The 13971-nt window shown below is 45.9% G+C and overlaps 1 protein-coding gene across 2 annotated transcripts in view; it reads right to left on the bottom strand.

Annotated features, from left to right (window-relative positions):
* disp1 (dispatched homolog 1 (Drosophila)) overlaps nucleotides 1-13971 on the bottom strand; it is an 82313-nt gene that overhangs the window by 15404 nt on the left and 52938 nt on the right. For both annotated transcript variants that reach the window (XM_086189923.1, XM_086189922.1), the window contains one exon: nucleotides 7526-8198. In XM_086189923.1, coding sequence (XP_086046049.1) covers nucleotides 7526-8160 — 635 coding nt within the window. In that variant the 5' untranslated portion in view covers nucleotides 8161-8198. The remainder of the gene's footprint in view (nucleotides 1-7525; nucleotides 8199-13971) is intronic.

Here is a 13971-nt window from a genome sequence, read left to right as displayed (position 1 = left end):
CTTTGACTCCTATTGTGATGTGATCTGTTACAGTAGAGAGAAAGAGTACAGGTCTCTCCGTTTTTCCTCATGCTCACTGAAATACCCTTTAAAATGCTAACAGAGAACGTTCTCCAGCGCAGATGTTCTCTGACATCTGTAAAATGTGATGTGCAGGCTGGTCACCTCTCATGGAACCAACACTGGAACATGAACTTTCACCGGAGGAGGTCATCTGAGGACACCCCGCAGAACAAGCTGGAGGACAGCAGCCCAGACAGCAACGTTTCTGCCTGGCGTACGTCTCACTGCCACCCTTCTCATTTATGTTCATGAGGAGTCTATAAAGGGGCGAGATTTATGGATCGCCACAGCAAAGGATTCCTTTAATCATTAAGCCAGCATTTATGAAACTATAGAGTCCCAACTCCAACTCCCCTTCAGAAGCTCCTTTGTGGATTGAATTCACTCAAAAGAAACCAATCGATTATCAAGACAGCTGCAGACAATAAATCAGTGTACAAAAACTACATTGGAGAATTTTAACTTTGTATTATTCTAAAAAATACTGCATGTCATTTTGTTTAAATTCTGACATGTGTTGATGTCTGCACGTAGGTGTGAGATGTTCTGGGTGGACTGCCTCCCTCGGCGAGCGTGGCCTTTTCTGGATGCGCCTGCCATCCCCTGAATTCTTGGATGTGAAATATGGGCGTGCACAAATTCCAGACATACAGGCTAAATTTCAGCACTGTAGCCAACAGTTACAAGCTGTCAGTCACCGTGGCATCTTTATTACGGCTGTTCCATCTTTACTACTTAGAGCTCACAGCCCAAAAATGTGCACAGCAAAGGTGCAGAGGCGTTGGCACTGCAACCTCTTGAAAATCCCCACATAACCGGACGGTGTTCTCGCTTGGTAGCGAGCTCCTGTAAAGTTCAAGCCATGGCTACAGCCATTTGTGTGATTAGTGTAACTTTGGATCAAAACAGCTGAGACGCGGTGGAGAGCGCCAGGAGAAATCGACACACCAGATGCATGAATGTGCTCAGCCAGAGAGTCCAGGTACAGAGACCCGTCTGAGGCTGCCAGCTGCAGGGTGCACTCTGAGGTTTAGTGGGTCTGTTGGTGGGCATGTGTCGTCAGAGTGAACGACGGGCTTTCAACACAGACCTCCAGAGGTGGAACCAATGGTTTTCACCTGCTGCTGCTGCACCCTTCATCCTTCCTCCTGGGGGGGGGCCACCGGTTTCTAAACAGGGTGACTGACAGTAGCTGCGCTAGCTTCTAAGACAGAGACCCTAAAACCTTCCACTGAAACTGTCAGGGAACTGAACCCACTACAAATCACAGGCGTAGAGAAACAGACGCCCATCACCCCCCAAAACATGAAGCCCACGAGGTGAAACACAGCAAACGTCATTTCAAAATAAAGCTATTGCTTGACTCCACAAAAAGGCTTTTAGAAAAAGTTAGTTGTGTCAAAAGAGAATCATTTGTGTGAAGATAATTAAAATCATGTCGAGATGTAAAAGATGACGTGAGGTGATATCACAACGAAGCTCAGAAGAAGCCTTCAGGTCAGGCGTCTTAATGACGATGACTCCATCAACATCTGTGCCCCAACCTCCCCCAGGGAGACTGGCAAAGAAAGAGGGTATAAGTGTGTGTTTGTGCATAAGGGAGAGAGAGCCGGTTTATGAACCTGTAGACTGACTGCATCACTGTCACTAATTGATTTTGAAGTGGTGGAGCTCTCAGGTTATTTTAGATTTGTGAGTGGCGATGATATTTTGGGTGAAGAGTAAAATCTTTTCACACACTTTTTTCCAAGTTGGTGCCATGCTCATTTGTGAGCCTTCAGCAGCCTCAACGACAAAAAAGCCCCGTTTCAGAGCCTCGACTCTGCCCGGGCAGAGCCCGACTAATAATCTAAAACACAGGATGCCGGCGTTGCAAAGCTATACAGGGCAACAACTGAAAATCCATTTTTGTACTGGACACAGCATATCTCAAACAGCTCAGAGAGACGGAACTGACCTCAGCAAAATATACAGTCTGGAGCCTGGACACGTGTTTATCTCCTTCAAAGTAGAGTGATAATCCTGAACAGCCAGCAGCAGCAAGCCATCCTCATCCAGCTGAGGCCCGGCGAGCTGCCCGGCCAGCTAAGGAGAAGTTATGACAATGTCGCGCTTTGATCTGCCCTTATGGGACAGCGTGGGCCTTTGATCTGGGACGGCCATCTTTACGAGGTTTGCTTCATACTCAGGAACTGTATGGTGAGAGAGCAGAAAGCAGAGAGAGAAACATGGTGGCAAAAGAAAGAAAGAAAGCGCGCCAAGAAACAGAACAAGGTGTAAAAGAAGTAAAAACCGAGGAGAGCATCGGGTTGGAAGGGGGTCAACCGCAGGAGAGCATAACTGTGAAACCTGAGAACTGTCACACCCGGCGTCATCTCCTATACTTCTACTGCCTGCTACACTCTCTTCTGCATTTCCCACCCCCACAATTTCTCCTGCATCAGCTAACAGTCGCAGCACGCCAAAAACTTCAGCAGTCTATCAAATGCAGGCACACAAGCGAGCCTCAACATCCTAAAACGCTGTCTCTGTCTACCATCAGAAGGGGGAGAAAAATCATTACCAGGGCATGAAAAGTGGAACCACCCAGACTCCATGGAAAAATACATGTCAAATGAATTTTAATTCACACGTTATGACCCATATTATACTTATATTTCTTGCAGTAAAGATGTCTGCATGTGTCAAATGATTATCCTGGACTAACCTCCATGTGTTCTCCAAGAACAGTGGGAGGATGAAGCATGCAGGATGTCAGTAAATCTCCCCCATTCATCACAAGCCCCAAGAGTAACACACACACACACACACACACACACACACACACACGGATCTTCTCCTTTCTGTTGTCTGAGTTTAACAACAGGTCTTCTGGGTTCTTAGCTATGTTCTGTGTATAAAAACACTAGGAACAGGAAAGAGAAGCCTAGACACTGTTTGAAGAACCAGATCGTAAGTTTGTCTTCTTAATTTACTGTGAAAAGAAAGACGCCCACAGGGTCACGTCTTATTTTAAGAGTCAAAGCAGGTAATGGATGAAGTTCTCCAACAGGAAGGAAGAGCTGCTTCTGTTGGTCTGCTTTGTCTTGCCATCACGATGTTTTCTCTCACGCGTTGTTGTTGTATGGATTATGGTTTTACACTCTTTTGCTTTTTCATCAATAAAACAATCCTACAATCTTCCAGTCCTGGGTGTGAAAACACTCGTGTTTGTCTGGGCATTTTCAAAATGGTGAAATGAAGAGAAATATTTTACTCAGTTTGTTTCGTCTCCTCTGTCAGGACAAGAGCTTTGACCAATATCAGCACATCATCAATAGTCAAGTCAAGTCAGTTTTATTTGTGTCGCGCCAAATCCCAACAAAAGTTCTCTCATGACTCTTTACCAGTAGAGCAGGTCCAGTACCTCACTCCTTCAATGAATCTACACCCAACAGTTCTCCATCAGCAGCACATCCTGCAACAGCGGCGACGAAAACCTTCCTTTTAACAGGCAGGAACGTGGAGCAGATCCAGGATCAGTGGGGCCGGCCTTCTGCTCTGACCGGTTGGGGGGAAAGAGAGCAGCAGAGCGGATATGACAGATATTGTTAATTTGTACTTTATATTTACTCAAGTCACTTCTTTACATTTATATTATAAATACTACGTTATACTACTGATGTATACTTAAATACATGATACATGGCTTTTGCCAATTTTTTTAGATAATCTTGGTATGTGTTTTTCCAGTATCGACATAAAAAACAAAGTCATACAGACTTGTTTTTACCTATCATATCAGCATCATAGGTCATTATCGGCTACTAGCCGAGACGTAGTGAGCAGCACAAAGGCCTTGTGTGCAGGCCTTTAATGCACAAAGACACATTGATCACCTCCAGACAAACTCTGGCCACTGAGACTTGCAGCAGTAAAGGAGACGGGAGACTGAGAAGGAGGAGGTAACACAAAGTTACTGACTAGAATAAAAAGGACAAGCTGGGATTTGATATGATGGCCAAACAGAGAAACGACAGCGGGAGTCACGTCGCGCTCAGGAGGCTCGACAGTGACGCACAGTCCAGCCAAAATATTGAACCCGTCCAACTGATAACAAGTTGCTGAGTCACATAGAATCGACTGCTCTGCATTTTCAAGTTGCCATGTTTCTATGCAGTTTTTCCCATGAGTCAGAGCAACCAAACCACCTGCTTCCTACAAACACTTCAGGATTCAACCTAATAAACGCTGACCTTCCCTGAGCGGCCAAGGGAGGGGGCGACAGACCGGAATTCTTCCTATCTGACAAAGCGTGAGTCTGCACCTGACTTGTGGTTGCCATAAACAGGACCAGCTCTTGCAGCAGACAACGGTGAGGAGAACAGAGAGCCCCACAAGAGGTTGAGGGTAGATATAATTCTAGACCTGACCCAGGCAGGTTGAATGTCAAACCCATTACCAAAGTCCCAAAACCTGCTAAAATCTCTTTTCCTGCCATGGGAACAGGTTTAATCAGCATTCACTCCTGGGTGACGTGAATCTATCTGCTCCGATGTGAAGACAAAAACGAGGTGAACGCTGTAATTTGCAGCCCACTTTCAGCTTCGCTGCATTTCCAAGGCGGTACATATCAAACCTTTTTTTCCTCCTGGGTTTCATTAACAATAGCCCATTAATAATTATCAGTAATTCAACTAAAATGAGCCAAAAAGGACTGAGCCGTTTCCCCAGCACTACAGATTTAAAGCTTTTATCTAAACCCTTCAAACCTGCTGGCACTCACTGCGCTGACCAGGGCCAAAGAGCTGACATCCCAGGGACACCGCGTTTCCGCACGACCTTAAATAATAAGACATAAAAATGCCGTGAGAGATGAACTTACAGTAGAGATGCGGACCTGCTCCTGATGTTTTTAGCAGAGACAGATAACGGTTGATGGCTTATTCAGTCAATAGAGCCATGCTGCAGGACTGACCAGCCTTTTCAAAAGAACCGGTTCATTTCCCGTTCAAGCACAGATGCCAAGTCTTTTGATCATTCTCAAAATAGAAATATTAGGAAACAAAGTATGGGCTAATCTCTGAAAATGGATTAATGTTTTGTGAAGCTGAGAACAGGGGCATAAAAATCCCCTGTTGTGAAAAGCACATAAAAAGGTCTCCCCAAAGAGGTTATGTTACGACTTATCAGTGTGAGCGAGAGAGTGTGTGAGACCTAAATGTGCTGTGATCACAGCCGTAATCCCTCGGCTAATCTGGCAGATCAGAGCGCCGAGGCAGATCAAACTGTTATCTGACACCATCTTGTCTGACTTTATACCTCAAACTGTCGAGGAATCAGGAACATACGGTATCTTGCCTAATGTCTACGTGCAAGTGTGTGTTTTTTCAAGAAGTTAAATTTAACTACCGCTGCAACTCCTGCAGCCCTCAACAATAAGAGGATGTTGGTGAGGGAAGGAGATCAGGTCTGAAGGCTAATGTCCGGGTTCAGGAAAAACTACACAACTGAGACAGGTATATCCTTTCCTCCTTCTAATCTCACCATCTTACTCTCTCTCACACACACACACACACACACACACACACACACACACACACACACACACACACACACACACACACGCACACAACTGTACAGGAAAGGGGGGACGTAGTCTTGGAGCAAAAGCAGCCCCCGTAATTCAAACCTGTCATCACTGAACAAGAGGGACCTGTTTGGTAAATAAGAGAGCAGTTCAACATTAGAGACACATTGGTCCCACGCCACATCTGCTCCCCATTCTGATGTGGAACCAGAGACAGAGGAGGGAAGGAGGGAAAGAGGGGGTGAGAGAGAGGGAGCAAAATAAAGAAAGCGCGTTAATGGAGTGAGAGAAAAACTGAGGAAGAAATGAAAGAAAAACCACAAATTTCAGTGAATGCATCTGAATGGCTGAAACACAATCCTGCTCTGCCTGGGTTTGCCCACCCAGAGTTTAATGTGTGCACACCAGGTTTGGTGTATATAGCTGCTGCAGCGACACAAACCTCGTCTGTCAACACCACCCACAAAGATCCTCCTTCAAAGTGAAGTTATGAGGGGACAACCAATTGGATTTCAGGGGAGAAATTCCATAATGTCTCATGCAAATCAGATTAGCCACATCGAGGTGCTACCATAAAAAGGAGCTGACATGAGTAAATAATTACTTCTGCAAAGTTCCGCCCCCCCTCCTCCCTCTTCTCTGTGGAGATGGTAAATATAGGATTATGCAAATGATTACGCAGGCCATTAAATGGTTCCAGTTTCAAATGCGGTAGAAGGTCTGTGGTTTTGGAGTAGAAGGGAAGAGTCAACTCACTATATATGGATCACTTCAAGAAAGAACGCCATGATGGATCGCTTCAAGAAAGAAAGCCATGCTTGCCAGCAAATGAGCTCAATGCTAGCATTCTGCTGCTCCTGGAGAAGGCATGGTTGCCACGTGTGTGTGTGTGTGTGTGTGTGTGTGTGTGTGTGTGTGTGTGAGAGAGAGAGAGAGAGAGAGAGAGAGAGATGCCCAAAGTTAAAGGGAAAAAAAGAAAATCTGTGTGTAAACACACACACACACACACACACACACACACAAAGATAAACTTTGTTTTGACTGTTTGACTCCCAAAAGCATATCAAGTATCTTTATCATTATTCAAGAGCAGAGACAGATTTTGATGTTCATATTTTTGAATTCCTGGAATTTCCTAAAAACAAACAAACAAGACACTAATGAAAGGAAAAAATACGAAATAAATCAAAGTATTTGAGTTGTGAGTATTCCAGTGTCCCAAAGGTGGCTTCTTCTCCTCACGCCTGCTGGCATGCATGGATATTCTTTCTCTAAGACAAACACGGGAAACATAGGCTAAAAATCAACTGTTCTTTTATTCAAAGAGCAGTGAATCAAGGGAAGAGCGCATCACCAATCCCTGGATGGCAGAGGTGGACACGCCTGACCAAGCTGACCAAACGTGGGACCATACGAACGCTGTGGAGCTAAAGCTCAACGTAATGATGGACTGGACTTGCTGGCTTTTATCTTCACTGTTTTAAGGAAACTGTGCCCCCCCCCCAAAAAAAATAAAAAAATAAAATAAAACGGGAAATGTATTTCACTTATAATCAGGGGCATAAAGGGTTAAGAGTGTGGGGACAAACCTCACATGCGTAAGTAGACAAAAATGGGCTTGATGGGACACTTGAGTCCCTCCACAAATGTTCGACGTGTGGTTTCCAGCTCTTGCATGAATACTCAAACATTTTTATGGCGTGTGAATAAAGCAGAAACTAAATGTAGCACTAAACCTGTTCTTTACGAGGCCTGACGGCTCTCTGTGGCCAGCGTCTATCGTTTGTGTGTGTAGGACTTCTGCGCTGATGTCGGAAATATCGTTGCATCTATTCTGACAGGGAACCAACATTTGCAGACAAGATACAGATTTGACACTGCCTCACCACATACCTGATCCCAGTCCCGTGGGTTTGACTCTGGAGGTGCTCCTGCCAGGGCTGGTGAAGGTGGTGATGGAGACAAAGAGGGGATGAGGGTTGTGCTGGATGGGGGTGAGGATACTGGCAGGCAGAGAGGCAGCAAGGGCAGGGGTGAGGGTTCCCCACATGGGGCAAGCTGGGCCCAGAGCCTGTGCTTGGATTCTGGAGGAGCGGGCAGTCCTGCTGTCCACAGGGGCAGAGGAGAGTGGAGTGGAAGTGACAGTGCTGGCAGCAGAGCAGCGGGGACTGGAGAGACGGAGAAGAGGATGAAGGGGAGAGGGTGGAGGGTAGGTGGTTTTTGGCTGGCCTTTGGGAGTCTGTATCAGCAGGAGAAGGAGAGGCGGCAGAGAAAGAGGGAAGGTTCCTGAGAGAGCCGTTCTGCTGGACCAACCCGCCATTTTGTCTGTTTGCTCTCTGGACAACGTGCGATCGCTGCTGCTTTGATGCTGCAACATCTTCTTCTCCGTCTCCTGTGAGAGGGTCCTGGCCATTGCTGACTGGTCTACTGGTGTTTGAAGGGGGATCTGCACTGACACTGAGAGGAGGATGGTGCCCTCCATTGCTGAAAGCTAGGGCATCGCCACTCGCGTCACTCAGGGCCATCATCCTCTCCCAGTGGGCCCGGATGGGACGCTGTCACTCCTCTGAGAGAAAAGAAGAGAACAAAACAAGGTGAGGCTCTTTTTTTTTTTAACTTAGATCAATTTTCTACTAAAAGAACATGCAGGTTTTTCACACTCCATTAAAGTCGCAAATAAAAGCAGATTGAACCGGCTGTAATTACGAGATGAGTAGCTGCCTTTCTGGTTTTTTCTTGATGTCATGAATGCAGTCACCACACCAGGAAAAGGTGTCCAGCAGCGCCGGAATGTAGCATCTTGTGCTTGAATGTAATCTTTGTGAGCGGTTGTAACAGCAGCATTGAGGACAGTGATGGTGCTTGGGAACTCAGCACCGCCTCAATGATGACACAACACCACTTCTTGATCACTGATGTGTTGTCTTCGTGCCTGAGATGGCGTGAAGCTGCAGAGGTAACCGAGCCTTTGTTTGCTCCACGTTTATTGTGGACGGTGGAGCTCCAGCTGCTTGTTTTATACCTGTCTGAGATTGGAAACCGGCCACAAACTACCACATTCAACCAGCTTTTATGTTACTATGAATGCGAATCATGGCCAAGCTGATAAATCCCCAGGTGTAGTGCAAATTAAAGTTCCAGCGGAGGAAAAAAAACTGGGCTCAAGCAGGTGTTGGTGTTTTTTTTGGCTAGTGGGAAAAGGGCTTACTGATTTTACTGCAGATGAAAGCAGAAAAAAATTGGCTGAATATTATCTGAGCATCAACTTCAACTCCAGCTTTTTTTTTTTCTTTTTCTTTTAAAAGATCATTCATGCATTCCTACAGCAAATGGGAGAGTTCCCAGTTTCTAGTGCGGACAGGCAGGTACCAAAGAGGCAGCACGGCTGTCTGCAGAAGTTGTGTTCCATTTCTGCCGTTAAAATACAGAGGAGCTACACACAAACTCATCGCCGAACTAAATGAAATGAATTCTCCTGGAGTTCAACTGGCCGTTAATAAAGCCAAGCTGGACAGAAGGTGTTAGCAATGTAGCAACACAAAAATAAGCAACATGTGAAGTCATGTAGCTTCACCTCAACTTCCACTGAAGAGCGCGAGGGCGAAGTCAAACCGACCTCTCAACGCTCTCAAAGCCGCGCGCCGTTACAGTGGGACTTCCTGAGCTTGTCAGGCAGTCGGTGGGCTCTCCCACAAAGTTTCCTGTTTCCCAGTTGCTCATGAACGAATTATTCAAATCATCCTTCAACAAAGACTTGTAGTAGATACCCTTTGATTCATGAACACAAGCTATTAACACCCAAAGCTCTGTACTCTGAGGTGAAACAGTCTAACAGCTGAGTGCATCCACCATACATAACCTGAGTGGTGACGCTCGCTGCAACCGCTAATCAGCGTCATTGATTGGAACAGCTCTACTGGCCATGTTGGCCACATGAGACGGAAGTGAGAGGGCGCTCCAGTTTTTCTTAGCAGGTCTACTTTTCCACAGCGGGCAGAACAAATAACGCCAATATAGAGACTTACTGCTGAACGACTGGTTGAAAATTGATTTGTGTCTCTTAACTATGAAGCAGTTAAGAGAGGAGCGGCCCAGGGGTGCATCTAAGGATGAATGACAAGTGAATCATATCTGTTTAGTTTAACATGAAACCAAAGCGCAAAACTAGAAGTTGTTGTTTTGAAGGACAGTGAGATTGTGGAGGGCGTAACTTTTCTTTTCATCGAACTTTCAACATAAAAGCCAAAAAGCAAAAAAAACAAAACATTATTGAGTACTTGATTGCTACTTTGATCAAGTAAATTGTTGTTTCAGATGCGCAACTGTTGGTTTTCAGGAACTGTGGGTTTGAAACAAATGAACAGATCCTCACGGCTGACGTGTTTTCCCCGAGGAATACAGACGTGCTTCAAAATGCCAGGGAGAGTAAAAGTATGAGATCTGTTGGTGGAGAGATAGAGAGACAGAGCGAGGGAGAGGGAGAGAGAGAGAAATGCATGTTGACAGGATGTGAATGGTGTTAGCCTTTGGTGTTGCTCCACTGTCTGACTATTCCCAAATGGACGAGAACATGATAACATGGCGGCAAGATGCTGTGTTTCTCCTGGTGCCTTCAGAAATTAAAGTCAGGGGTTCACTCTGGTACCCAGGGTGAAGGAGACAGAAAGAGAGGCTGCATAAACGTTAAAATAAACACGGCAAGCATGCAAAATAACATCCTCCCAAGCTTCACAAAAGCAGACTTTGATTTGACGGTCAATCCATTTTAATGTATCATTTGATTTGTGGTGTCCAATCCAAGTCTGAACAATTATCAAAATGATGGCCTATTGAAATATCCCAAACAGAGTGCTTACGGACAGATGTGTGCCAAAATACTGCTCTAAATGAAGTACTGAGGGGCAGAATCATACCAGCCAGTAAATGGTATTCTAGAATGAAGGACACGTCTTTGTTTGGCAAGGATCTCCATAAAAAAGAAGGGTTGTTATTTTTCTTCTCTTAGGATGTGAACTCAATCATGACACACGCATTATAATTCCTTTAAATACTGTGAGTTACATTGCAACATCGGTCAAAATAATCAAAATACGATATTTTTTTGTTGTCGTTTCAAAATCCTTCAGCCTGACAAGCTAGTGACAGTCCTGGAAACCCGGCTGACGAGGCTACACCAACGCTTCGGTGAGCTCACAGCTCTGCCCTGTCCCTCCAGCAGAGGCTCAGTGCTTCATCTTAACGGTTCCACTGAAACAAGAATGGTCCAGCCAAACAAAGCCAGAGACTGAGGAGACCTGCTGCTTCTTCTTTTCCTTGTTTTTGGACAATTAATTGCTCTGAAATATTTGGCCAAAAAAATCTTCCGTCTTCTCACAGGAGTCATAACAATCCCATCAAATAGGGGCCGTCTCAGATCAATACGGTTCAGAGGACATGAGTAAGACCAGCATGGACTGGCGGCGCTGGTGTAGATTACGAAGTCTGAGACGCTCCTGCATCAGGACGGGTTCCAACAGAGTGAGAAAAAACAGAAGCTTCACCTTATGCTACAGTTTCAGCCCCCATTCTTTGGCATCAATTCCAAAATACTCCACAGGAGGTGTCGGCTGTGTGAAAATGGGATTCTGTGGGTTATCTTTGCATAGCGTGGGGGGGGGGCTGAGTAGAAAAATAAAGTCCACCTGCTTTTGTGCCACGATACGCTTTGACACACTTAAAAGTGGTTGAGCTGTGTTTCACAGGTAACGCAGGGGGCGAGGTGTTGCTGGATCACGGCCCAGCGTCCATGCAGCTGCACGGAGAACGCCGGCGTGAAATCCTCCTGCTACACACTGCTTGTTCAGCTACCCTTGCGAGGACCAACGTAACCACTGAGGTGAGGGCGACGTTAACAGGTAGAAATCTCAGTTCATGAGACACCCTGAAGGGCAGTTTGAGGGCTGAGATGTTCAGCACGCACGTTAAATTTACTTTAGGTTCAGGTTGGAGTTCAAGTTAAGATTATTGAGGCGTCACGGGCAGGTATAAGATGACAGCTTTTTAAAGAGCACAAGTTCTGCATCAGGTGGACCTAAAAAATAAAAAATTAACATTAATTCTATTTATGCAAATGGGACAGTCCACTTGCATGAACATTCAGCCAGAACCCATGTAGATATGCCAGAGTCAGCCAGACAGCTGGCATTCATTCCCTCTACACTACAAAAACATACAGGTCAGAAAAAACTTGAAATTAACAGACTGGTCATTACGGAGATGACTAACTGTAATGAAAACAATAAAAGGGATGCACAATCCACTGAAATTTTCCCTGAATGTCTGAGTGCTACATCCGAATCACAGTTAAAAGCAAAATGGAGCCGTGGCGGCTAAAGGCTGCGTCGTCTCGCCAGCAGGCCAGGCAGATCATCAGGAGCTGGAAGTGATTCGCACGGCGAAAGAAGAATCTCAAATCAGTTTTTGCCAAACTGAAATCAACCTGCTGAAATTGCAGTACAGCCTGGAATTGAATTCAAAGGTAATCTTAAGTCAAGGCAGCGATCGTGGTCAGCACACGACGACCAGCTGATGTGTGGTTTTCTTTGGCAGGCCAGACAGAAGAAGCCTTCATAAACCATCCAGCCAGTGATGAAAGGCTGCACAAACTTCTCGGAATTGTCCTGCCAGCGAAAAGTATGCACTTGATTGATCGTTCTCACATGGAAAATTTGGTCACGTGTCAAAATTCAAATTGGAAGCCACCTGCCGGGACCGGGGGCTGGTGGATTCCCTACCTCTGGTCCCGATCGAGCTCGAGGGAGCTCAGAGCATCCCAGCATCCGATCTAAAGCACAAATGTTACCAGCGCAGTAACGACAAAATGACAGAAGAGAGAGAGTGAGTGTGTGTGTGTGTGAAGGAAAAGTTAAAAAAAATTTGAATTATTATACATTTTCAAAAATGTAAGTATTCTTTTGTAGCATTTGAGCTGTTTTTTTGAACAATATCAGAACATAACAAGAGACGTTGTCAGAGCCACTGAGCTGCTTTGTATTGCTGCATTTCTCTTTTCAGCGTGTTGGACTTCCAACAACTTGCACGTTTGTGTTTGCGTCTGAGTAAACTGGGCTTGCAGACAGCCAGGGCTCGACGATCGGTGACGCCGTCTGAAGGCAAGGCCTGAACCGGAGGCTGATGACGAGTCCTTCAGATGCTGCAGACCCAGACTCACAACTGCAAAGTTTTAACAACACACACCGATTAAATATCAGTCTGAACACAGCCAGCGTGCACGTGTGTGTGTCAGCACGTCCCAGTAAGGAGATCGACACCTTCCGCTCTCTTTCAAACGCTTTCAGGAGAACTGCACACACTTTTACTTTATTTCACACACACACACACAATGAACCCTGAAAAATATTTCACCGCAAAAAGGATGAGGGTGCATTTGACCGCCAAGCTGTGCGTCGCACTGGCCTGCTTTTCCATCCGCCTCTGACCAGGAGACGGCGGCGTGTGAGACCAATGTGCTCTGACACCTCAACATGAGTGAGCATGAAACATGAGAATGACAGCCCAATCGGGTCGGGGGGCTGAAGACAGGCTTGAGAAAAGGGGAGAAGGCCAAGAATAACTCTCTCTCTTAAGAGCTGAGAATAGCGGAGCACGGAGGGAAGCCCAGATGAATCCATCAGTCTGACTCCCGCAGCTGTCGAGGGCCTGAAGTGACTGAATGAAGCTGAGAGGAGACGAACACGTACAAGAGAACAAAGCTTAACGCTTCGTTACTGCGTAACAGGCCGGCCAGTTCTCTTCCTCAGCTTGGGATTGAAGGAATTTAGCCTCAGCTGTGTGTGTGTGTGTGTGTGTGTGTGTGTGTGTGTGTGTGTGTGAGAGAGAGAGTGAGTGTCGGGCATTGACAGGCAGGTGAGACATCTGGGCAGTCTGTGCAGTCACAAGCAGGGTCTTGTGTCTCTTTTCAAAATAAAAGCTGACAGCTGGACGGAACTACACCCTGAGCAACTGCAACTAGACTGCTTCCGCCGTTCTAAAAGAACAGAACGACAACTGGGCAAGTGCTCTGGATCAGATCGGCTGCAGAACGTCTGGAAGAGAGTAGATATGCAGTCTGGCACATGCGACCGTCATCAACTTTAAGAGAAGCTAGTAAAGACTTCCTCGCAATAATTAAACTCCTTACTTCATCCTCTGATTTCTCTGAAACGTTTCGATTGTTTTGGGCTTCAGTCAGGCAACTTTCATCGGGTTCAACAGCTTTCAAACATCGTCATGACAACAGTGTTGGGCTCTGTGACGGATGAGGCTACAATTAAACCTCTTTTGGTGGAGAAAATAGACCC

Source organism: Aulostomus chinensis, chromosome 20 (assembly GCF_037954235.1).
Source record: "Aulostomus chinensis isolate RoL2024-O1b breed Wild chromosome 20, RoL_Achi_v1.0, whole genome shotgun sequence".
Lineage (NCBI taxonomy): Eukaryota > Metazoa > Chordata > Actinopteri > Syngnathiformes > Aulostomidae > Aulostomus > Aulostomus chinensis.
The sequence above is the reverse complement of the archived record's forward strand: the minus strand, read 5'-3'. Positions and strand labels throughout refer to the sequence as shown.